This window comes from Apodemus sylvaticus, chromosome 6, assembly GCF_947179515.1.
Source record: "Apodemus sylvaticus chromosome 6, mApoSyl1.1, whole genome shotgun sequence".
Taxonomy (NCBI): domain Eukaryota; kingdom Metazoa; phylum Chordata; class Mammalia; order Rodentia; family Muridae; genus Apodemus; species Apodemus sylvaticus.
Window position 1 is genome coordinate 52,571,404 of NC_067477.1, and position 25,679 is coordinate 52,597,082.

Here is a 25,679-nt window from a genome sequence, read left to right on the forward strand (position 1 = left end):
AAAGATCACATAATCAATAATCCTTTTGTAATTTCCATTTGTGTAATGACTTTAATCTGTTTTTTGAAGAATACGTTTTTTGTGGTGACTGTTTTTAAAGAATGTGTAACTTGTGGTTATGATGTAATCTTTTCTCACATAGAATACTCTGTTTTAGGTGGTTAAAAGAAAAAGTTAAGTTGTTGGAGTCAACTTGTCAGCATTTGCTCCATCCACCAAATATGTGTATGGGTATATAAGCATGCATGTGAAGTTCGCTGGAGCCTGCTCAGTGGAGTTTGCTCCATCCACCAAATGTGTGTGTGTGTGTGTGTGTGTGTGTGTGTGTGTGTGTGTGTGTGTGTATGTGTGTGTGTGTGTGTGTGAATGTGTGTGTGTGTGTGAAGTTGTTGGAACTTGTCTTGCTCCATCCACCACTCTGTGTGTGTAATTCCCCCCACACCCCATTTTTCTCTTCTCTCAAGTCCCAAAGAATTTAAAGAGTTCAGAGAGTTTCTCATTGGTCATGGGGAATGCTGGCCCCGGAGAATCAAACTTTTTTCCCTCAGAAGAAGGTTGCTGAGTGATCAATGGTTGACTTCACATCTGGCCATAGTTTATTTACCCTGTGGTGTCGAGGCTGGCAACAGCTCAGAGGGAGGAAAGGGAAAAATACTGAAATTATAAAGCTGATAAATAAAAATAAAAATGATAATAGTGTACACATATAAGAAAGAAAACAGAGAAGCAAGTGCTAACAAGAGTGTGAAGCCACCAGAATGCTAATATTTTCTGTGTTGGAAGGCAAGACTTCCAGCACATGTGCAAACAGTTTCTTTTTCACAGTTGCATACCCAAAGACCCAGAAATACCATTGTAGAAGCTTACCAAAATAAAATGAAAGCCAAAAATGTATCCACAGATGTTTACAGTAGCTTTATTCATATTAATTAGAATTTAAACAGAAAACAAATGCTCCTCAACTGGGGATTAAATAAATAAACTAGAATATTCATACAATGGGATATTATTCATGGATGAAAGGGAATAAACTACTGATTCATGCAACATGACTTAACCTCATAAATCTCACTTAAACATCAATATGTTACATGGTCCCATTCATGTGAAAGGCCAGCGTAGGCGAGGCAGATTAGTGGTGGCCAGAAGTGGGTAGACGAAACTTGACTACCAAGAGAGAATAGGTATATGGAGTAAGATTATACTCTCATTACAGTCTCATAACATGACTGTGCAAACTTGTCAAAATCATTGGACAGTATACTGAAAGCATGGATTTTACTTTATATATTAAGCTTCAGTTTTTAAGTAAGCAATATCATTTATGTGACATTATAATTGTGACACACTTGGCAATAAACTTAAGTGATATATTGGTACACAGAGGGCAATCGGAATATGTTTGTAATGGGTGAGAAAGTGTTCAGATTTGCGGTACTTGCAAAGTGCCATGAGATAAATGCTACTCTCACGGCCTGTGGCATCTGACTGTGGAAATGGGAAGAGGAGCACAGAGTCAGCCATTATGATGCCAACATACTACAGCAATCTAAGGAAAAGTACTTCAGACCTGTAAGGAAAATGCAAAGCAGTGCGAAATACAAATACAAATGTTCCAAGACTTAAAGATTCTACACTTGAAAATGTGTCAATGATCCTTTTGATTTCTAGATTAGCTATAACAATATCAAATTCTCAGCAATATTTCTTTTTTGTTTGTTTTTTTGTGTGAAATTTTTTTCTTTATTTTCTATATTCTATGTTTACATCTCAGCAATATTTCTTACACAAATTAACGAGTTCAGATGGAAACACAAAGAACAAAAGCCAACAAATAAATCTTGGAGCACAAAGTTGGAGGACTTATAGCATTAGCCACTGACGCTTTGAATGCACAATAATTAAAATATTGTCATATTAGCTATATGTGGTGGCACGTGCTTTTAACCTAGGTAACTGAGGCTAGAAATCTGCTGAGAGTTCAAGGCTGACCTGAGCTACAGAGAATGTTCTAGTCTGGTATAGAAAACACAAACAAACAGGTGTGGTGGCTCATGCCTATAACAACAGTACTAGGGAAGCTAAGGCAAAAAGATTGCCTCAGTTTAGGCAAACCTGAGCTACAGAGTATGACTCTGTTTAAAAAAAGAAAAGACAAGGAAGTAGAAAAAGTAATAAAACATGTTTAAGGATTCCAGATACACAAATGTATCTTTTTTTTTAAGATTTATTTATTTATTATATGTAAGTACACTGTAGCTGTCTTCAGACACCCCAGAGGAGTGCATCTGATCTCATTACAGATGGTTGTGAGCCACCATGTGGTGGCTGGGATTTGAACTTAGGACCTTCGGAAGAGCAGTCAGTGCTCTTAACCGCTAAGCCATCTCTCCAGCCCCCACAAATGTATCTTATTTTTATCTTATTTATAACAAAGATATAACTGCAATAAACAAGGAAGGACTTACCTTCCCAATAAATTATACAAAGAAATTAAATATTCATGAGAAAAAAAATGAACCTCTGCTTCTACTTCTCATCACACTCAAAAACCAACTTAAACTACAGATTTATGTATAAAATAGGAAAAACAACAAAGATCACAATCAAGCAACTGACAAGAAATGTATCAAAAGGCTCCACACATAAGAAAAGATATTTATTTAATGTCATGTAAATAAGACTGGAAAGTATATGATGAAAGCACTTGATTTGCAAAGACCAAGGGCATGCTGACAGTTCCTTGCATAGTTGGTCAGCCACTGTAGGGAGATAGTAAAATGAATTAAGCATCTTATCTAGCAGGTGAGATAACTGTGAAGAGTGTAAATGTGGATATCCTCCAACTTAGATTATTTCAAGAAATTTATTTCACAGATATAATCACATAGATACAAAATACCAGAAGCAATATAAATATCCTTCAAATGAGAAACTGCTCAATCAACTGTGGTTTATCACTTATAAAATATAATTGGAAAGAATAAGGAGGCTCATTTGGAATAAATGCCACTTTATATTCTAATAATTCAAGATATAACATAGCATGTACAATATGTATAACTATGAGAAATGTTTGTGTGATTGGGGGGGTTTGGGGTGGGAAGGATAGAATGGGTTGATAGGCTTACCAGGGTGAGATCAGTCAGAGAAAGATTAAGAGTTATGGGAGGATTTGAAAAAGGCGGACATTGGGAATTTGGAAAGAAGAAAAACCCAGCTTCTGTTTGCCTGCTTCTCTTCCCTGGCTCTGCCTTTGCAGGGCAGCAGTGAATAGATAACACAGGTACATGTGAACTGGTGGGGCTCTGTCTGTTCTCTTCGCAGCACTGGGTAGGAAACTATTTTGCTAAGCAGGCACTCCACCACTAAGCCATCCTTCACCCCAGCCCTCAACCAAGATTTGTCCGCATCAGATTTCTGCCTTCTTAAATATGTTTTCGTAAACTAAATTTAATATCAATTTCCCAAACAGTATTCAAATCTCAAAAGAGAAAAGGAAAGAAAACAGGTCAGAAACAAGCCAGGTAGAGAAAGCATTTACCATAATGGATATGGACAGACGGTTTGCCAGCAGAGAACCAACTGGCTGTGGTTTGAGTCTGCTTCATCCCCTCTGAGACATGTTGAAATTTGGTTGAGAGGTGGTGGGACCATTAGAAAGTGATGAGGTCATGAAAATTCTTACAAATATGCTGTTGTCTTTCTTGAAGAACTCAGTGAATTCTCAGAAGAGTGTACAACATCCTGCTCTTGCAGAACTAGATTATTTACAGAAAGAGCGGGTTGTTAAAAAGTGATGCTGTTTCAAAGGTCTTTAATGTTAGATAATCCCTTCTCATACTTTCCTCTCCCCTGAACTCCCATGCCCTCCTCCACTAATCTACTTGTTTCATCATTTACCCTTCAAAAACTGTTTTACTGAGATCACCACAGATTCGAGTTGTAAAGAAATCAAGCTGGTACCAAGCAGGAATCTTCAAGCCTAGTGGCTAGTTTTCACAGCTCTGGAAGGTTCTATGCATACTAACAGGGAGGCAAAGTAGTCAACAGCCTTACCTAGCTGTGCTCTGAGCTGCAATAACAACTAGGCAATATACATGCACTGCTGCAATAGAGGAATGAGTGTTATGCAGGCAGCCAGCCACTTTCTGATCAGATATGATGCCCACTCCACAAGACAGAACCCAGGCCTGGTACTACTGCTGAGCCAAACTTGTGGCTGGCTAGCTCTTACGGGAGAACTTAGTATTATTCTCCTGCTACATGTACAAAGTTATAAACTATCCCCCAAATTCTTATCTTTACATCCATAGATTAGTGCATTTCTCAACCCTCATCAGAGAAATTTCATCTTGCAATAGATAATACAGAGACTCACTATTGGTCATTACACAGAGAATAAGATACTTTGAAGTTCTTAGTTCCATCTATATGATACCCTTTTGGCCTAGGGCTCAGTATTATCATAACAGAGAAGGAAGAGAAAGACTGTAAGAGCCAGGTGCAGCAAAGCAGTATTGGACAGACATGACAGGGTCCTTGCACAGAACTCAGAGCAGCTATATGACTGCACAAACAAGACCTGCCCAAGATCAAGGTAGCACAGTCCCAGCAAGGATGGGGCTTATGGAGCCCCAGTCCTAGCTGAGGAGCTACTGGCAACTGATGGCTGCTGGGAGAGGGAGCTGGTCTCTTTAGGGATGCTGGCTCTGAGAAGCTACTCCTGTTCCAACAGATGGTCCTTTACCCATGCACATGAAAGGCACTAATGGGACTTGGCGGGCTAAAAGCACAGCACATGAAGCTGAGAGGGGAAAGCCATGAGGGATGGTTAAGGGGAGGGGATTGAGGGAGGGGAATAAGATCTGATCCAAATACATTGTATAAAAAAATAGTAAAGGGAAGTGAAGCTGCCCTGATGTGATGTGTTGTCTCTCTAACACACCCTCTTGTCCTTCAGGCTTTCTGTCGGGACAAAAGAGCAGGCTCTCATTAGATATGGCCATCTGATCATGCACGTATCCACCTGGAGGAAGCAGGTCACAATACATCTTTTTTCAAAACATCATTCAGTCTCAGGTACTCCATTACAACACCAGAACACCGAGAAGGAAATAAACACACTGTTTCAACTTTATGCACACTGGGCTTCATATTCTAAGCAGGAAATTTTTAAATCTTATGCGAAATTTATAAATCACTAGAAGCTGGTACTCAGCTATTAAATTTTGATATGCAGAAAGGAAAAATCTGAAAAGTTTAGAATAACCAGAGCAAATAATCATTATTATACAATAGAAACTCTTATCAGAAAGTTTTACTGATTTTCTGATTTAGTAAAAAGAAAGAAATGAAAAAGAAAGAAAAATGAAGGAAGGCAAAATACTATATTATATCTATTCAGGAAATACTAAACCAAGAGAAATAATTGACTTTGAGTACAGTGGGGACATTTTAGAGAAAATACATGATGCCTAGGAAACTATCTTGGCAATGAAACTGGACTATTACTTTTCTTTAAACTATTATGTCTAATGACAGAACCTGAGCTTCTACTGAAGGACCCTCTGTCTGAATAAGTGTGGAGAATGCATCCACAGTGACACAACACAGCAGACAGTGCTTACACAGGAAAGAACAGCAAAATGCTAGTTCATGAAGGTGAGTCTCAGAGCAAGAGCAAGAGCAAGAGCAGAGCTATGTGCTGTAAGGAGATAACAGTGCCACAAGTAGACATTTAGGCTTGCTGCTGCTGCTGCTGCTGCTGCTGCTGCTGCTGCTGCTGCTGCTGCTGCTGCTGCGAATCAGAGTTAAAAACAGTAATGTAGCCATGCAACCTCTAACCCTAGCCCTAACCCTAACCCTCATCATGAAACCCTAACCCCCTAACCCTAAGAAAATCACTTAGCCCAATTTTTATTTATTTGGAAGCAAAATTGCATAAATCATCCAAAATATACCAGTGACCATAAATATCTATGTATTTCTTTGCTCTTGACTTCACACTGAGAGCACTGTGTGCATGCACACCTCAACAGAAAGAGTAAGAAACTAAAGCAAAACAGCATTCAAACTCCTGATAGGAATACAGAGGAGACCTCAGTTGTCCTACCAAAGACACATTAATTAAAAAGGAATAAAACTTTCTGATTATTATAACCATTAAATAAATATGTATGTGTGCATGCACATATATGTACACACTATACATATACTTGGTATTAGAATCAATAAAAATTAAAAATACATGTAATTTTTGCCCCAAACCATTCCATTTCCTTGAATCTCTTCTAAGAAAATTATCAGAATGGTGCATATTTACTTATATAAAGATTGATAATATTATTTATATGGTGAGAAATCAGAAATAATCTAAAGGCTTAATCATAAGATACTGTAAATAAATAGTGGCACAGATATTCTATGTGACATATACACTCATTTAAAGTCATATTATAGAAAAAACTAATTATAAGAAAAACATATATTTAAGCAAAAAGCTGACAGAAAGTGAAATCCTAAAGAAAACAATCAAATATGCATAGACTTGGAAGTAGTTTGGAGCTGGCTTTAGTACTCTCTTCCTGAAGAATCATCCAGCCCTCTGGTCACATCTGGGTGAGCTAGGCTGAGGAGAGTGGCTACTCTGTCTGCAGTACTGTCTGCTCTGCTCAGGTCTCCCTCCATTCCCAGTTCTTCTCTGTGTGAAGAGACTGAAAACACAAGCTTGAAGCTATAGCACTTTGTAACTTAGTTTTTCCTAACAAAGTTCTAGTTTGAATTTTGTCAAAGAAAGGCACTGAGGGTAGACAGAGAAGCAAAGTCATTGATGCCGTCTGATAGAGCCAGGAAAATGTGAGCAGACAGCAGCCCCACCAAGGCTACAGGATCACCCCGACTCCTAACCCTTCGGCCAGATGGCCAGGTACTCAGGACAGAGTACTCATGCTCATGTAAGTTCCCCAACAACTACTATTCAAAAGATCATCCATAATCAGGCAGGCAAGAGGATCCATTTTATAGGTAGCAGCTGATAGATTCACGAATGGAACCAGCATAGAAAATATTAAGCATTTATGTTAGTATCTGACAAAAATTTTTGAGGCAAAAATATTACTCTAGAGGCCTACTATACAAAAATAAAAGGCTGAATTCATCAAGAAAACATGATACTGTCATATTGGTAAATTGTTAATAGTTCAAAAGTATGTAAGTAAAGCTCAACAGAAAAGAAGGGAGACTTGACAAATGCGTCAACCAGTATGATAATTTTAAAATGTTAATCAATTACTAAGTTTCTGTAAGGCAAAGGACACTGTCAATAGGACAAAACGGTAACCAACAAATTGGGAAAAGATCTTTACCAACCCTACATCCGACAGAGGGCTAATATTCAAGATATACAAAGAACTCAAGATGGAAGACTCTGAGAGCCAAATAACCCTATTAAAAATGGGGTACAGAGCTAAACAAAGAATTTTCACCTGAGGTATATCAAATAGTGGAGAAGTACCTAAAGAAATGTTCAACAACCTTAGTCATCAGGGAAATGCAAATCAAAACAACTCTGAGATTCCACCTAACACCAGTCAGAATTGGTAAGTTGAAAAACTCAGGAGAAAACAGGTGCTGATGAGGATGTGGAGAAAGAGGAACACTCTTCCACTGCTGGTAGGGTTGCAAACTGGTACTATCACTCTGGAAATCAGGGAAGCAGGAGCGGGTTGATTGGGGAACAGGGGGAGGGAAGAGGGCTTATAGGACTTTCGGGGAGGGGGGATCCAGGCGGTTCCTTAGAACACTGGGCATGACACTTCCGGAGGACCCTGCTATACCACTCCTGGGCACATACCCAGAGTGTATGTAATAAGGACACATGCTCCACTATGTTCATAGCAGCCCTATTTATAATAGCCAGAAGCTGGAAAGAAACCAGATATCCATCAATGGAGGAATGAATACAGAAAATGTGGTATATTTACACTATGGAATACTACTTAGCTATTAAAAACAATAAATTCATGAAATTCTTAGGCAAGTGGGTGGAACTGGAGAATGTCAACCTGAGTGAGGTGACCCAGTCACAAAAGAACACAAATGGTATACACTCACTGATAAGCGGATATTAGCCCAGAAGCTCGGAATACCCATGACATAATTCACTATCAAATGATGCTCAAGAAGAAGGAAGGAGAGGGCCCTGGTCCTGGAAAAGCTCAGTGCAGCAGTGTAGGGGAATACCAGGACAGGGAAGTGGGAGGGGGTTGATTGGGGAACAGGGGGAGGGAAGAGGGTTTATGGGACTTTCGGGGAGGGGGATCCAGGAAAGGGAAAATCATTTGAAATGTAAATAAAAATATATCAAATTAAAAAAAGAAAACACTTTATTATAATTAAATTAGAATCTAACATAACCATGAGTTTGCTATCTGTCCCTTAACTTGTATTGCTTAATCATCTTAAGCAGCTTGTAAAGCAGCTTCTAGAAGGACTGGGTCTAAGTCTCGTATTCTTAAATGAGTTGCAAAGGCACAATATTAATTAACAAAATTAATTTCAAATTTTGTATCAATATAAGAAATTCACACCAATGATAGCTTTAATTCTATACCACTATAAATTCTGTATCAATGTAAGAAATTATAACTTCAGTTTGTATCAGTTATAAAGATTTATATCAAATAAAAAATGTTATTCAGCTCGTAGCATCTGATAGAATAAAAAGTCCAAACATTGGCCTGGAGAAATGCCTCAGTGGTTAAGAACATCGACTGCTCTTCCAGAGGTCCTAAGTTCAATTCCCAGCAACCACATGGTGGCTCACAGCTATCTGTAATGGGATATGATGCCCTCTTCTGGTGTGTCTGAAGACAGCTGCAGTGTACTTATATACATGAAATAAATATTTTTAAAAAATAGTCTAAACCTTGCTAGTAAATGGAAGAGAATAAAATATGCATTGATAAAGTCTGAGCTAATAAGGGATATAGAAAATACATTTTATGGACAATTAGAAAGTATGGGCTGGGGACAAAGTTCAATTGCCTGCTTTGTAAAGTGAGGACATGAGTTAAATCTCTAGACCCTCGAGAAAATGCCAAGCATGGTGATGCACATGTGTAACTTCAGTGCTGGCAAGATAGAGACAGGCAGATTCCTGGAGCTGGCTGCCGAGTCAGCCTAGGCTAGCTCCAGGCCAAATGACAGAACTGTTTAAAAAGAAAGACAAATGGTACTTGTGGAATGGCATATGGCTTGCATTACACACACACACATACACACACACACACAAACGTGTGCACACACGAAAGTAATATTATTTTAGAATATAAAATAAGCTTCAAAATTGTTCAAACTAATGAAGGTTAGAGAGATGGCTCAGGAGTTAAGAGCACTAGCTTCTCTTCCATTGATCTGGATTCAATTCCCAGCACTCACATGATAGCTGACAACCATCTATGACTCCAGGCCAGAGGGTCTGACACCTTCTTCTGGCTTCTGCAGATACTTCATTCATGTGATGCCCAGACATGTATTCAGGTAAACATTCATATACATAAAATTGTTTTAAACCTAGAAATAATTTAAATTATGGGTATTCTAGAGCATGAATTGCTTTAAATTATAGCTACTAGCCATATGTGACTATAAAACTTTAGACAACTGAATTTAAATACATTAAACATTTGGTTCCTCACTGTCACTTGGTTATATTTCACATGTTCAACTGCCACACTTGGCCTCTGGCCACTCACAGTAGACCACTGCAGGGTTGGGACATCTCTGTTAGCACAGAAGGCAGTGCTGCTGCACAATACACATTCTGACTAGAAGAAAGTCCAAGATAACATTTAACAAACGGTCATTTAAGAAAGTCTATTTCGCTGGGGAGTAGTGGCCCACGCCTTTGATCCCAGCACTTGGGAGGCAGAGACAGGCGGATTTCTGAGTTCCAGACCAGCCTGGTCTACAGAGTGAGTTCCAGGACAGCCAGGGCTACACAGAGAAACCCTGTCTCAAAAAACCAAAAAACCAAAAAAAAAAAAAAAAAAAAAAAAAAAGTCGGGAGTTATAAAAAAAAAAAAAAACCCACTGTAGATTAGTTAATTAACCCAATGACAAGAAATTACATTTGCATAGCTTAGAATAAAATTTCCACTTAGAGAAAAGTTTATAGCCATGTATATGTATATAATGGGATATTTGAGTATATCCTACAATTTTTAAAATAAAAATAGAAGAATATATCTAAAAATAATATATGAAATTAGGTAAATACAACAAAAGATACTAAGTAATTAGAGATATAAAACATACAAGTTTTAAAAACTTTAAGAAATATAACAGAAACTAAGAGCAAACTGTGCTATGTGAATGAAATGGACAAGAAAACTGTGAACTACAGAAGGAATTCTAGGAAAGAGAAAAAGCAATGATTACTCTATAAGCAACACAGGAATTGAATCAATAGTTCAAAATCTTATTAGGAGATACAGCAGGTTAAGGTGATTTAATAAACTGGTTTCCTGGAACTGGATCATTATCTTATATTAACTTATATAAATAACAGAAAAATAAATAGCCTCTGCTCATTTTTATAACCGTTATATAATCTTGATAGTTTAATACTTCATTCAAATAAAGAATGTACAAAGAAAGAAATATAGCTGTAAACATGTTTTCAAGTATCTTAATCAAATGATTAACCAACTCCAGCAATGTGTTTAAAAAGGTAGCAGCCTAAGTGCCCTAGTTCTATTGTAGGATCACCAGATCACTTTAATAGAGATTTTAGTAGTGTACTTAAAATCCTAGCAAACTAAAGAAAAATTGGTTTGATCCAATGAATGTCCAAAATACTTGTTAATAAATCTATTAAAGTTCAATCATCAGTGATGATTCTAAAAGCCTTCCTGAGTTCACTTTCCAGAAAACACATGGTGGCTCACAACCATCTGGAATGGAATCCATTGCTCTCTTACGGTGTGTCTGAAGACACTACAATGTACTCATATAAATAAAATAACTACATTTTAAAAAGAAAGGAAGGAAGAAAGGGAGGGAGGAAGGAAGACAGCATCCCAAAGGAAGGAAGGAAGGAAGGAAGGAAGGAAGGAAGGAAGGAAGGAAGGAAGGAAGGACCAAAGAAAGAAAGAAGGAAGGAAGGAAGGAAGGAAGGAAGGAAGGAAGGAAGGAGGAAAAAAGGAAGGAAGGAGGAAAGGGAGGGAAGGAAGACAGCATCCCAAAGGAAGGAAGGAAGAAAGGAAGGAAGGAAGGAAGGAAGGAAGGACCAAAGAAAGAAAGAAAAGAAAGAAAGAAAGGAAGGAAGGAAGGAAGGAAGGAAGGAAGGAAGGAAGGAAGGAAGGAAAGAAGGGAAGGAGGAAGGGAGGGAGGGAGGAAGGAAGGACCAAAGAAAGAAAGAAAAGAAAGAGAGAAAAAAGGAAGGAAGGAAGGAAGGAAGATGAAAGAAAGAAAGAAAGAAAGAAAGAAAGAAAGAAAGAAAGAAAGAAAGAAAGAAAGAAAGAAAGAGGAAGGAAGAAAAAAAGAAAGGAAGGAAGAAAGGAAGGAAGGAAGGAAGGAAGGAAGGAAGGAAGAAAGAAAGAAAGAAAGAAAGAAAGAAAGAAAGAAAGAAGAAGAAGAAAGAAAGAAAGAAAGAAAGAAAGAAAGAAGAAGAAAGAAAGAAAGAAAGAAAGAAAGAAAGAAAGAAAGAAAGAAAGAAAGAAAGAAAGAAAGAAAGAAAAGAAAGAGAAAGGAAGGAAGGAAGGAATGAACGAACGAAGGAAGGAAAGAACGAAGGAAGGAACGAAGGAAGGAAAAGACAGCATCCTGAGCTGCCTTACAGGACCATGTCTGTGTCTAGAGCTACAAAACAGGAGGGGTCAGGGTGGATGTCTGTGGCTCATATTACCGCTAGAGATTATGGGAGTATCCCTGGTTGGGGCAGCTGCTGAGGACCATGTGGGTGTCTAGGGGGCTCTGCAAAGTTGGCCCTGCCCCTCACAGTATACAGTGCTCTGGAGAGCTGGCTCCATCTCTCACCAGTGGCAGCATTCATGAAAGCAGGCCTGAGTGCCTTACCCAGGCAGGACAGTGGGCTTGGCCTTGATGTAGGAGGTAGGGGTGGGACTGTGGGTGATTAGGAGAGCTAACCCCACCACCTGTCTGCTGCAGGGTGGCAGGACACAGAGGTAATGCACCTCCACCCCAAACACACACACACACACACACACACACACACACCCCTCCAGCAGTTGGGAAAGCTGCTGACAGGTCATGAGCTTGGGAGAGCTATCCCTGCCCCTTGCCAGAGCTATCCCTGCCCCTTGCCAGAGCTATCCCTGCCCCTTGCCAGAGCTATCCCTGCCCCTTGCCAGAGCTATCACTGCCCCTTGCCAGCTGCAGCAATCAGGAAGCCAGCCCTGTACCTCACCTGGTCAGCACAGCAGAGCTGACCCTGGTGGCAGGGGTACAGGTGAGCTAGCCCTGTAGAGTAGGTAAGGGAGAGTAGAGAGAGTTGGCTTGGCCTCTAGTCACCTGTGAGGTAACATGGGTGCAAGGGTGATGCCTCCCCCACATTGCCCCTCACCAGTTGTAGAAGTTGTGTGAACTTGCCCTGGGGTCATGAGAGCACATGAGTGGGTCCTGCCCCTCGGTGGCTGCAGCACTGGGGAAGGCAGGCCTGCACCTCGCCTGGGCAACATGGTGGAGCTGTCCCTGATTGGGGAAGGCACAGACAGACCAGCCCCAAGGGTGTGAGAGTGAGAGAGCTGGCCCAGCCCCTCCTGGGCTGCAGCACTTGGGAGACTGGGTCCTGAACCTTGACTCAGCAGAAGGGTAGCGCTAGCTGCAGAGGGGTGGGAGTAGTGGGGAGCCAGACAAGAGCAGAGAGAACAGAGAGCTGACCCTGCCTCCTGCCTGGGGCCAAGGGAGTGTCCTAGCCAGAGCAGTGCCGGGAGAGCTCACCCTGGTGCTGTGAATAAGAGAAACTAGTAAGCTGACCAGCTGACCCACTGCCCAAGTCCAGGCTCTGAACTGGCCCTCTCCCAAAATCTCTACCATCTGAGAACAGTTGGGGCATGTAAAAGGGCTGGTCCTGATGTTCCAAAGCTGCAGGCTCTCCATGACACAGGAGTTCAGCAGGATAACCTGGAAGAGTCCCGGTGAAGATTTAATATTGATGGTGTCACAGCAGTCAGAGGTGTTGAAGCAAACCAATGACCAGGCAATGGACATTTGCAAGTGAAGATGTGTGGACAGAGGGCTGTTCTGTGGGACATGCTGTGACTACTACAGCTTGCACGATGTTCTGTTGTGGCTGCTGCTGTTGTGTGTGTTATTGGGGGAGCACTGGAAGGACAAAGGGTGGATATGAGGGGATGAGGAGATGAGCAGGACTGGGCTAGGTGATGTGAAATTCACAAAGATTCAGTAAAAAGTTACATAGGAAAAAGAAAGAAACAAGAACAAGTTTTAACCCTATGAAGTCCAACAAACAGAAGAGGAGAGTTCTGGGAAGCACACTGGGATTCCTGAAGGCTTGCAATGCTGAGGGAAAGCATGGTAGTAAGCTGCAGTCAATTCCAGTCCACTTAGCCCGACTTCAGTAGCAGCTGTCCATCTCACACCCTGCTCCCAGCCCCACGCCCTGGAATGGACCCAGAATGGGCAATCAGGACTTCGCTCTTCAAAATTCAGCATCTATGTTCTCACTGCTGGGTGTGGCTTTGCTCACAGAAGGGCACCCACGAACAGGAAGCCATTCTTGAACACCCTTCCACTGTGGCTCATATGGACTCAAGTTCCAAAGGTCCCAAAAGACCAGCACGTGACCCACTTCATGTTTCTTTTTGTCTTTTGAAAAATCAAAGAGTATTCAAAACGGCAAGGAAATATACAGGGGAAATTAATCACTTCACATGCTCAAAGAAACATACAAGCCCAGGCAACACCAGAAGACCCTGAGTTTATAGGTTAAGCTGCTCTGCAGCACAGAAACAAACCACAATTTAAAAATAATTAACAGCAAACCATGGGGAAAGGCAAGACTGTGACTCCTAGAATCACGCACTAGAGTCAGCTGTCCTCTTCTCAGCACATCTCAAGACACACAAGCACAATGTGTAAAAGAAAACCAAAACAGAAACTCTTCCAAAGAAAGATAATAAAACAGATCTGCTGGAAAATGAGTTTAAAAACTTCCTTACAGTACAGTAGACTATGCAGTATGTCAAATAAATGTTAAAGAGAATATTATATGTTTAAATACTTACAGCAAGTCAATGATATATGAAAAAAAATAAAGATCTTAGCAAAAGTAAATATATGGGCAATCATAAAAGTCAGTATTATTTTAACAGCAGAACAAATGTGCTGCAGATTTTAGTAAAGAGATAAGAAACTTGAAACAAATTCCATAGCTAAAACTTTTAAGTGAATTGATATTTTATTGGGAGGATTTAAGGGCAGATTTGAGCAAGAAAAAAGTCAATAAATTTGAAAATAGGTCAATTTTAATTATTTGGTCTAAAGAACAAAACAAGAGAGGTTTGGTAGATGACTGGTAAGGTTTTTGCTATGTAAGCATGAAGATCTGCAGTCCCATGTAAAAGCCTATACAATGCACATACCTGTGTTCCTGTGCATGGGGCTTGACAGCTAAACTGGCTTCTAGGTTTGGTGATACTGTCTCAAAAAATCAGATGAGAATGATTGAAGAATCCACCTGACATCAGTCTCTGGCCTACATACACACACACACACACACACACACACACACACATACACACGGATACACATACATACACAAAACCAAAATTATTTTTAAAAGTGAATACAGTCTAAGAATCCTGAGAAAATCATGAGTATTCCAGCAAATACATTGTAAGAATCGGAAAGATAATTTGAAAAATAGTAATCACAAGCTTCCTACTTGATGAAAGGTATGGATTAGATAACTTTCATATTTTTGGCAATTAAACAATACTCTTGACAGCCTTCTGTGCACAGCCTGCCAGGAGAGAGCGATCTCCCAGCAGCGCTTTCACTTCTGAGCTCAGAGGACTAAGGACACAGGCTTACAGGCCCACAGGAGGAACAAACTCCAGCCAGAGACAACAATACCAACTAGCACCAGAGATAACCTGATGGTGAAAGGCAAACACAAGAACCCTACCAACAGAAACAAAGGCCACATGGCAACATCAGAACCCAGTTCTCCTACCACAGCAAGTCCCGGATACCTCAACACACTGGAAAAACAAGAGTTGAATTTAAAATCGTATCTCATGATGCTGATAGAGGGCTTCAAGAAAGACTTAAATAACTTCCTTAAAGAAATACAGGAGAACATCAGTCAACAGGTAAAAGTCCTTAAAGAGGAAACACAAAAATTCCTTAAAGAAATACAGGAGATCATGGGTCAACAGGCAGAAGCCCTTAAAGAAGAAACACAAAAATCCCTTAAAGAATTACAGGAAAACACAAACAATCAAGTGAAGGAACTGAACAAAACTTTCTAGGATTTAAAAGTGGAAGTAGAAACAATAAAGACATCACAAAGTGAGACATCTCTGTAGATAGAAAACCTTGGAAAGAATTCAGGAGTCATAGATGCAAGCATCAACAACAGAATACAAGAGATAGAAGAAAGAACCTCAGGTGCTGAAGGTACCATAGAAAACATTGACTCAACAGTCAAAGAAAATGCAAAATGCATAAAGCTGGTAACCCAAAACATCCAGGAACTCCAGGACACAATGAGAAGGCCAACCCTAAGGATTATAGGTATAGACGAGTGAAGATTTCCAACTTAAAGGGCCAATAAATATCTTCAAAAAAATTAGAGAAGAAAACTTGCCTAACCTAGAGAAAGAGATGCCCATGAACATACAAGAAGCCTTCAGAACTCTAAACAGACTGGACCAGAACAGAAAGTCCTCCAGGCACATAATAATCAAAACACCAAATTCATTAAACAAAGAAAGAATATTAAAAGCAGTAAGGGAAAAAGGGCAAGAAATGTATAAAGGCAGACCTATCAGAATTACACCAGAGACAATGAAAGCTAGGAGATCCTGGGCAGACCTCACACAGACCCTAAGAGAACACAAATGCCAGCCCAGGCTACTATACCTAGCAAAAATCTCAATCATCGTAGATGGAGAAACCAAGATATTCCATCATAAAACCAAATTTACACAATATCTGTCCACAAATCCAGCCCTACAAAGGATAATAGATGGAAAATGCCAACACAAGGAGGGAAACTACACCCTAGAAAAAGAAAGCAATCTTCTTCCAACAAACCCAAAAGATGATACCCACACAAACATAAAAATAACATCAAAAATAACAGGATGCAACAATCACTATTCCTTAATATCCCTTAACAACAATGGACTCAACTCCCCAATAAAAAGACATAGACTAATAGAAATATTTCTCCTGTAAATCTTCAATTTTATCAGAAAATGTTTGTAATTCCACTTTTAATTAATTTAGTAATGTTTTTTATGTCTACCATTTGATCTGCATTATTTTTCATGATAATCTTCAATTTTAATGTCTTTCTATATATTTCCCCTATTTTATCAAAAATGTTTTCAATGCAAATCTTTGATTTTATCACAAATCTTTCTAATTCTACCATCAATTAATTTAGAAAGTTTTTATATCTACCATATTGTATATAAAATTTTCCATGAAATAGTCAATTTTAACGTGTTTGTCTATATATTTCTTGAATTTTACCAGAAATATTTTCCATGTAAGTCTTCAAGTTTATCAGAAAATGTTTATAATTCCACTTTCAATCAACTTAGGAATACTTTTATGCCTACCATGATTATATCTATACAAAATTTTCCATGATAATCTTCAATTCTAACATGTTTTTCTACATTTTTCTACAATTTTATCAGAAATATTTTCCATGTAAATCTTCAATTCTATCATAAAATGTTCCTATTTCATATTTCAATTAATTTAGCAATGTTTTACATGTCTACCACTTTGCTCTTTAATTTTCCATGAAAATTTTAACATGTTTTTCTATGTATCTCTTCTATTTTATCTGAAATATTTTGCATGTTAATCTTTAATTTTATCATAAAGTATTTTACTTCCCTATTCAATAAAAAAGAATTATAAAAATAAGAACTAAAATTAAAAAACCATACTCTTACATAACCAATGGATTGCAGTATAAATTCAACGATTAAATGCAAATCAGAGCAGTAATGATCATAGTCATTAGAATGGCTTAAGTGGAGGCTGGAGAGCTGGCTCAGCAGTTAAGAACACTTGGCTGCTCTAACCCAGGATGCGAGTTCAGTCCCCAGCACTCACATGGTAGCTCCCAACCATCTGCTACTCCAGTACCAAGAAATCTGATCCCTTCTCTTCTGGCCTCCTCAGGCACTAGGCATGCACATAGTGTACAGATATGCATGTAGACAAAATATCCATGCACATAAAATGAAATTAAAAATTTGAAACCCCTATTTAAAAGCTACCCAAAATATGAAAAATTAGAGAAATAAGTGTTGAAAGATTAACTTGAGTGCGCTGTTGGTGGAGAGTGTAAATGATTCAGGTAATGTACAAGCAGCACAGCAAGTCCTCAAAAACCACTAAGTGATTCAACAATTACAACTCTGCTTAAACTAAACTCAAGAGTTTTGGACTAATTTCATTGGCAGAGGAGATTTCAAGACAGGCAGGTGTCACATGGTTATTAGTGATCACTCTCAGAATCTATAAAAAAAAAAAAAGCAAGTTAGGCAAAAAGAAACTAAGAATGCGCTGAGCAGTGGTGGCGCATGCCTTTAATCCCAGCACTTGGGAGGCAGAGGCAGGTGGATTTCTGAGTTCGAGGCCAGCCTGGTCTACAGAGTGAGTTCCAGGACAGCCAGGGCTACACAGAGAAACCCTGTCTCAAAAAAACAAAACAAAACAAAACAAAAACTAAGAATGCACAGCCTGAGGAAAAAAGGAACAGCAGGAAACTTATAGAGGAGCCAAGCTTTGTACTAGAAGAGATAAAGGGACAGAGTAAAGGAAGTAAGGCCCTCCCTCAGGGTGAGGCTATAATCTTATAATTTATGAAATAGAAGATTATCATTTCCCAAAGAAAAATTAAAAGATACAGGGTCTCAAATAGAAATCTGCAAGCCAATATTTACAGGAACATTTACATTAAGCAGTTTAAAGTATAGAAAAATAAACAAAATATGCTGTATATATACCATGGAATACCATTTGTCTTTGTAAGAGAATTTTGAAATATACTAAAGCATAAATACAGAAAAACATAAATACAGAAAAATAAACAAGCCACTTACAGAAAGATAAATTCTACAACCCTGCACTTACACGAAGCCCCTACCTGTGTCAGCCTTCCAGAGCAGGAGAGGGCAGCATCTTAGGGAGCTGAGAGGTGGATGGACAGGAAAGTGCTGCTTAGCAGGCTTTACAATTAACTTAAAATAAATGTAGTGATGGGTATAAAACAATATGAGTATTTATGTCGCTGAGTCAAATACTTAAAATGATTAAAATGGTAAAATATATATTTTACAATAAAAAATACTTGAAAAAGTATGAACTATCATTTAAAAATCAAGTAAGAGAACATATTTCAACCTTCAGATAAGGAAAGATTTCTTATACTATAAAATCATAAACTATAAAGGGAAGTATTGATTAACTTGACTACATTTAAATATAAAATGTCTGTTAAAAAGAGCAAAGTCATATCACAAAATAAAAAAAAGGACCCCAAACAACCAAGATAAATACTCAGAAAATCAAGAAGAAAAAAAAAAAAACCTATCCTATTAAAGTAAGCAAAGGACAAAGAGGCACAGAGGGGACTGCGTGGACATGAATAAAGACAGAGACTGGTGCTCACACGTCAGTACAGGCAGGCTGGGACAGTGACAAGGCCTCACACCACATTACAACACCAGGCGCAGGGTGAAAAAAAGACACAGGGTAAAAAAAATATTTTTGGAAAAAAATGCACACTATAGATCCCAATTATATTACACTGTGAGATTTTGTCTCCTAGAAATGTCATAGAAGCTACACCCATGAAACCTCATCAATACGGCTGCTAACCAAGACCTAAATAAGGGCAATACTTTCAGACATGCTAACATAGAAGGGGGGAATCTCACAGATCTTCAACCCTGCACAAAGAACAAATTGGCTATTCAATATAAAATGCTCAATCCCGAAATCACTTACATACACGTAACTTTATATGGGCTGAGCAGGCTGTATTTGCAAATTTAGGAATATAGGCATGTGCACACCACACCACACACACACACACACACACACACACACACACCAACAATTAAAGAAAGAGAATTTGAGAAAGCACAAGGGGAAGAGAGTGCATGAAAGAGTTAGAAGGAAGAAAGGGAATGGAGGAAATGATATAATTTAATCTTAGTTTCACAAAACAGACAAGACAGACAGATGGAAAAACCTTAAGTGTAAAATTAAGGCAGTCCTGAAGGTACCAGTCTATAATACTGGCTACTTAGGAGGCTGAGGTAGGAGGGTAAACTACACAATATGTGCAAGGTTAGCCTGAGCTACTTAGTGAGACTCTGTCCCACAATAAAAAACAAAAACTGTGCAGGGAATGAAGCCCAGCGGTAGAGCGTGAGCCAAACTCATGCAGGACACTGGTTCACTAGCCAAGACGGAAGGAAGGAAAGAAAAAAATCTATTAATTAGGTACATATATTTACCTAGGGGAAACTTTCAAATTATCATGAGGATAAGAACACCAAGTGTGTAAACATGTTCACCTTTATAGGGGAAGGAGAGCTGCCATCAGGGAGGGTCACGAAAGAGTAAGGAAATACTGAAACAGTTCTTCAGGGAGTGCGGACACAGGGGATCATTATTACTTTTAGGCTGATTATGTATACTTTATATGCTTTTTTTATAAAGATAAGTATACAAATTTTTATTTAAAAAAACATTTAAATCTAAAGATCTTTTCAAGAGTGGAAGGAAGTATTTTAGGGTGATCATCTTCCTAAAGGACATGGAACCTAATTTATAGTTAGTCTGGACTAATGGTAAGTTTAAGAAGGGGCAAAGGTGTGTCCCAGCAGTTATTAAAACAAGTTGGTACCAGAACCTAGGTCTATGTGTGTACGTGTGCACATAGGTTTATATGTGCATGTGTCTGTGCATGTGTGTACATATGAATGTATGTGTGTACAGGTGTATCTGTGTATATGTATGTGAGTGGGTGTGTCTATGCATGTTTGTATATGTGTATGAAAACTGTATATGGAAAAAAACAGTGGAATTAGTTAAATGAGAAAAGAATATATAGCATGTTATATAAATGTATGAGTCATGCAGCACATGTCATATACATCTATGTCACATATAGTACATGTTGAGCCTAAAAGAAATTTAGAAATTTGTATTGTTTTGACTTTTAAAGATGAGGTGTATAGAAACCCCCACAGGGTCACATGCTTGCACACTCTGTTCACTATTGGTGGCACTGTGTGACAATGTCATAGAACATTTAGGAGGCAGAGGATTGATGAAGGAAGTGGGTCAACAGGAAGTGGGCCATGAGGTTTTGTAGCTAGGCACTACTTCCTGTCTGCTTTTCCTGTTTCCTGTTAATCTCCCTCCTAAAACCTAAGCCCCAATAAACCTTTTTTCTATAAGTTGTTTTCTCAATTAGTTCACCATGAAAACAAGAAGAATAACTAATATAGTTAGGCATTGTCACTTTTTATGGAAAAGGCAATAAGCAATACTGACCTTACACAATAGCCCAGCTCTATGGCAGGTTCTAGAAAGTCAACTTCACACTTCAGTAGCCAGGAAGAGAACAGAATCATGATATGGAATGTATTCTGTTTCCTCCCTGTCCATAAGAAGAAGAATGAGGCATCCCGTTTAGGTCTGACCTCTGTCTTGATAACTCTTCATTCACTAGCTCTCCCATTCCTACATATGACTGACCATGGTTAGTGCTGATCATCATAACCTCAATCATACTCTCTGTCGTAATAATCCTCACTGTGTTCTGGCATAGGTAGTTCACCCATGTAAATGCCTGTTGCTGGGTATATGATCTATTTGCTAGAGAGACATCAGCTCTGCTCTACTCTAGTTAAGCTCCATTTCACTACCATGTTCTTCAGCTTCTTTGACATTATTTGTATTTCCAAAACACACAAAGGCAAATTCACTTGAACTCTTACTGCTAGTCCTATACAACATCAGTAATGGAACTTATCTAAAGAATAGGCTTTCCAATCTCTTTGTATATATACAAACTCAGTTCACATGTTCTGAGATAAGCAGGCTGGGGTCAGGGTTTTCCTGATTCTCAGCATGACAGGCCTGAGTAGGCTTGGGGGAGAATGGGTTACCTCTGAGGTAACCTTGGCTCCAAACCTGGGAGCACTGACATCATGACCTTGTATTACACTCTGAAAGCTTCTTCTACCTTAAAATCTACACTTGAATCTGGACCTGGGCTTTGCTCTAAGACCCTGGAAACATGGTGCTCTCCTGTCCCCACACTTCTTTACTCTCACTTATCTCTCTGGCCCACTTTACATTTTAGCTTAGCTTCTTGCTGCTTTCCTGGCTGGTATGATGCCCACTGTTGGCTGTACTAGTGAGGCCTCAGGTCTCATGACTCGGCACGTTTACTCTTTGTTTTTTTCAAATTTGTTTCTCCTATTCCCAAGCTTCAAGTATGCACTTAACAAGTGGAACTCTTGTTAAGTAAATGCCACATCTTCCCTCTTCAATGTTAAGCCATTCATCAGAGTTCTGCTCATAACTGTATTATATCTTGACCACTGTCAGTCTCCCCTCAAAAACAAAACCAGAAACCTAAAACTTCCTAACCTAAAATTTCTATAAATGCCCTTTCTACAAATAGAAATTTCATATATTTCCTGTGCTGCTAAGATGGGTTTTGCTTCAAGGTAGCCCAGATTAACACTTTATTTCAAATATGTTTATAAGATACTATTGTAAGGTCAGTTTTTGTCAAACTGTAGAAAACTAGAATCTTGCATTGTATCTTTAGTTTTGGAGAAAGTTAACAGAAATAAACAAACAAAAAGGCATACAAGGTTGTCTGTTTCTGGTAGATGTGCTCCAGCTTGCACTTAAAGACTGCTTTTTGGGCTACTGTTTCTGATACTCATCTGCCCCCTTTACTGTCCACACTAGCACACTTTATCTACTTTTCTAGTCCAAAGTAATTGAGTTTATAGAGCACTGATTTCTTCTACCAGCTTATTCCTAAATCCGCTTGTTGCAACAGCCTTTGGCGTTGTTCTAGTTTCTAGTCCTCAGGATACAAACTGTAGAAATAACCAACCCTGAATTACATACTAGTCTAGAACACAGAAGCTGTGGTGCCCCTGGCCCTTAGGCTCTCTAATCTCAAGATTTCCCAATCATTAAAATAACAATATGAATGCCTACCCTGGAAAGGTCAACTCTTAAGTACTTCCACGGACTCAAACTCCCTCCATGCAGATTCGGGTTCAGGTGGTGGATTCTCAAGGAGTTCACATACCTGTTTCCCAGTGGTGACTCTGAGCAGGACCCTGAGTTTTCCTGCTCTCTAGACTCCCTGATTTCTATAAGAAGGTATTGTCCCTCAGTAAAAAGAATTCTCATCTCAGTTCTACAAGGCCCTGGCTTTTGTTTGCAAATGATTTTCTTGTTCTCTACTTGGGAATCATTGTATTTCAGAGTCTGGGTTATCTACTCTGCCTCATTTTTGTCTCTATGATGTCTCTGACGGCAGCTAGATGAAAGGACTACTGCACTGTTTTCTTTAAGCATCAGTGGACTATTTTCTCATCAGAAAAACTCATGGCTTCTTATGAGAACCTGGTTTCCATATTATCTTACACTCTAACTCACTCATTTGTAAAAACACTCCATGGTATCATGCTACAAAAAGTAAATCAGAAGAAAACCCTAGCTTCTAACTACAAGTCTCTCTAACTTACAAAATATATGACTTTAAGTCATTTATCCTACCAGTGACTTCCATAGTTTCCATCTGCAAAATGATAAGACATGAGTATTTTTAAGGCTAAAGAGCAGATGGGATAATTCAGGTGAATTTGCTTTGGAAATGCCATCATGTGCACCTGCCGGGCACACAGTACTATAGCAGACACCAAGAATAAAGTGAAATTAAGGTAGGAATGGCTAACATCTTTGTTAAAATTTCTACCTCTTGTCACTGTATTTCCTAATTAATTTATAGATATTTCACAGCAAGTAAAAAACTAAGTAGTGAAACCCCCATGAAACGCTGAAGTCACATTCTACAATTCCAGTGGACAAATAATGACTGTGAGATTTCTCCCTAATTTATCACTTATATTGATATTGTCCTAATGATTCTGGAGTGAACTGTTAGGAAGATGATTATTAAATATAAATGAGCTAAAAGACTGTTTCTCAAAGTGACAACATTACAGGCTAGCTGTTCCTCAACTTTCTGTTCCTGTTACTTTCTAGGCCTTACTCCAGACCTGTTGACTCAAAACTCCTGGCTGGATGCTGTGGGGACCAAGCTTCCAATGTGATATTATATAAATCCCAATTGAAAATGGCATTCCAAAGAGGGGAGGGGGGACCCACTATCTAAGAAATCTGTAACCAAAGACTGAAGAATAATGAGCCAAAACATACTAAGAAAAATGTTAATTCTGCATGCTGGCTCCTAGCTGGGTGGAGTCAACCATCCAATCCAGAGAATAATACTAAAATCTAAGTTGAACATATGCACCTCACTGCGATGGTCAACAGTGTTCAAAGTCTATTCTAGAGGAAAAACAAGATGCAAAAGGACACTAGAAACCGTCACCCAAGTTTTCAAAGGAAGCAGACTCTATCTGCAATACTGAAATCCAGGCTTAGTGATCTTGGAAATGAAATTGCTTCTGACTACTGCCTGCCTGCCCCACCTCTCCACAGCAACCAGGAATCTAGAATACTCTCAAATGTAAACCTTGCCCACAGAACAGGATGATCTTCTGACCCCTCATCAATGGAAGGCAAGGAGGCATTATAATCTTTTAATAAAGGAAAACAAGTAACTAACTAGAAGGTACAACTATCTCAGTAATATGACAGAAATATAATTCAGAATCAGAGAACCAAGGAACACTGAACTCCCCTAGTGGGCGTGAACTTTCAAAACAATAACAAAGCAAAGCCACTTGAACACAATGTTTCTCTTATGTACCACAAGTCTGTGGCTTAAGATTCGCATTGGTTCCTATCATAAAATTAGTTTATAGGGTTTTAGTTAGGATGTTGATGAGCTAAGCACCATGCCTGCAAGAAATCTGGAGCCCATCCCTACAAGGCTGCCCAGCCTGCCCACACTCCTCCAGATCTGGTCAGGAACAGCAGAGCAGGCGGGGCGCGGTTTCTCCCGCATAGCTGCGCTCTTCTCCTCTCTGTCTGCGCGAGCACCGCCCACCCACTCGCGCGTGAATCCACTAGGCCCAGCCCTTCCCTAAGCCCGGTGCTGAATCATGAACCCAGTATCTCCACAAGGTAAAAATCGAAGAACAAAGCCAGGCTGGTCTGAATTAGGCGGAAGGTCCGAGTCAGCCAGCAGGCTAGAAACCCGCTCTCTGCTCGACTTCTCCCCCAGTCCTCCACTAACCCCAAACTGAAGTAAGTGTACAGTTCTGGAGACTCTCGGGAGGTACCCCATCTCCCAGGCTGCCGAGATGCTTCCGCAGCGCAGTGCCCCAGCCCGCGCGCTCCACCTCATTGTTCCACCGCCTGCCCAGAGCCTGCCAGCATACGAGTAAGCCCTTACCCCAGAAAGCTTGTTGGGGCTCCGCCTGCTCCAGATCGACCCAGGTCCCCTCTTTGCCAGCAACCGTAGCCCTAGACCACCTTCTGTGCCCACCTTCCAACCTCTCTGTAGGGCGGAGCCCAGAGTCCTGGGAGCAACCGGGCGGGTGCTGTCCAAATGCTGGGAGGAGGCGGCACAGGATGGGGAAGGAGCTGCAGGCCCGGCCTGCACCAGGCTCCGCACTGGTGACAGCGCGATTCCCAGTGAGCAGTGAGCAGTCTTTGGCTGCGGAGGCTAGAACCCGGCAGCAGAAAACACAGGGCCGGACCCTGTAAAGGCTGCACAAGTAATCGATTGCTACTCACCCCAACTGTTTCTGTCCCTGCGGCTCTTGGCCATGGCGGTCCGTGGGCTGGTGTGACAAGGCTATCACTGCTCTTGCGGTCTTCTCCAGGGCCCGCAGGTTTCTGGCAGTTAAGAGGCTCTATACCCTTTCTGGGCGCAGCTCAGCTCGCTCAGATTCTGAGGATGTTGCTGTGGCGCTGGTGGGAAGGACTGGGGAAGAAAAGGGAGGGGAAAGCTGATGAAGGAGCTCAGCATCACCAGCTGGAGTTCACACAAATACCAGCGTCGGTCAGTCGTCACACCCTCCGTACCTTGGCCCACCCCCAGACTGTGAAAACAGTGACAGACTATATACTGCATTGTTTTCAACAGAAAACACACACAAATAAACAGCACCCCTGCACACTTTCACAGAATTTAAAAGCATTGTCTAGCGACAGAAATACATAAACCATCATTATTCTGGTGGTTCCAATAC

At 39.9% G+C, this 25,679-nt stretch overlaps 1 protein-coding gene across 1 annotated transcript in view; it reads right to left on the reverse strand.

The window, feature by feature from the left end:
* Atl1 (atlastin GTPase 1) overlaps positions 1-25,679 on the reverse strand; it is an 80,409-nt gene that overhangs the window by 40,496 nt on the left and 14,234 nt on the right. The window contains 1 exon segment of the mRNA XM_052185728.1: positions 25,222-25,411. Coding sequence (XP_052041688.1) covers positions 25,222-25,255 — 34 coding nt within the window. The 5' untranslated portion in view covers positions 25,256-25,411.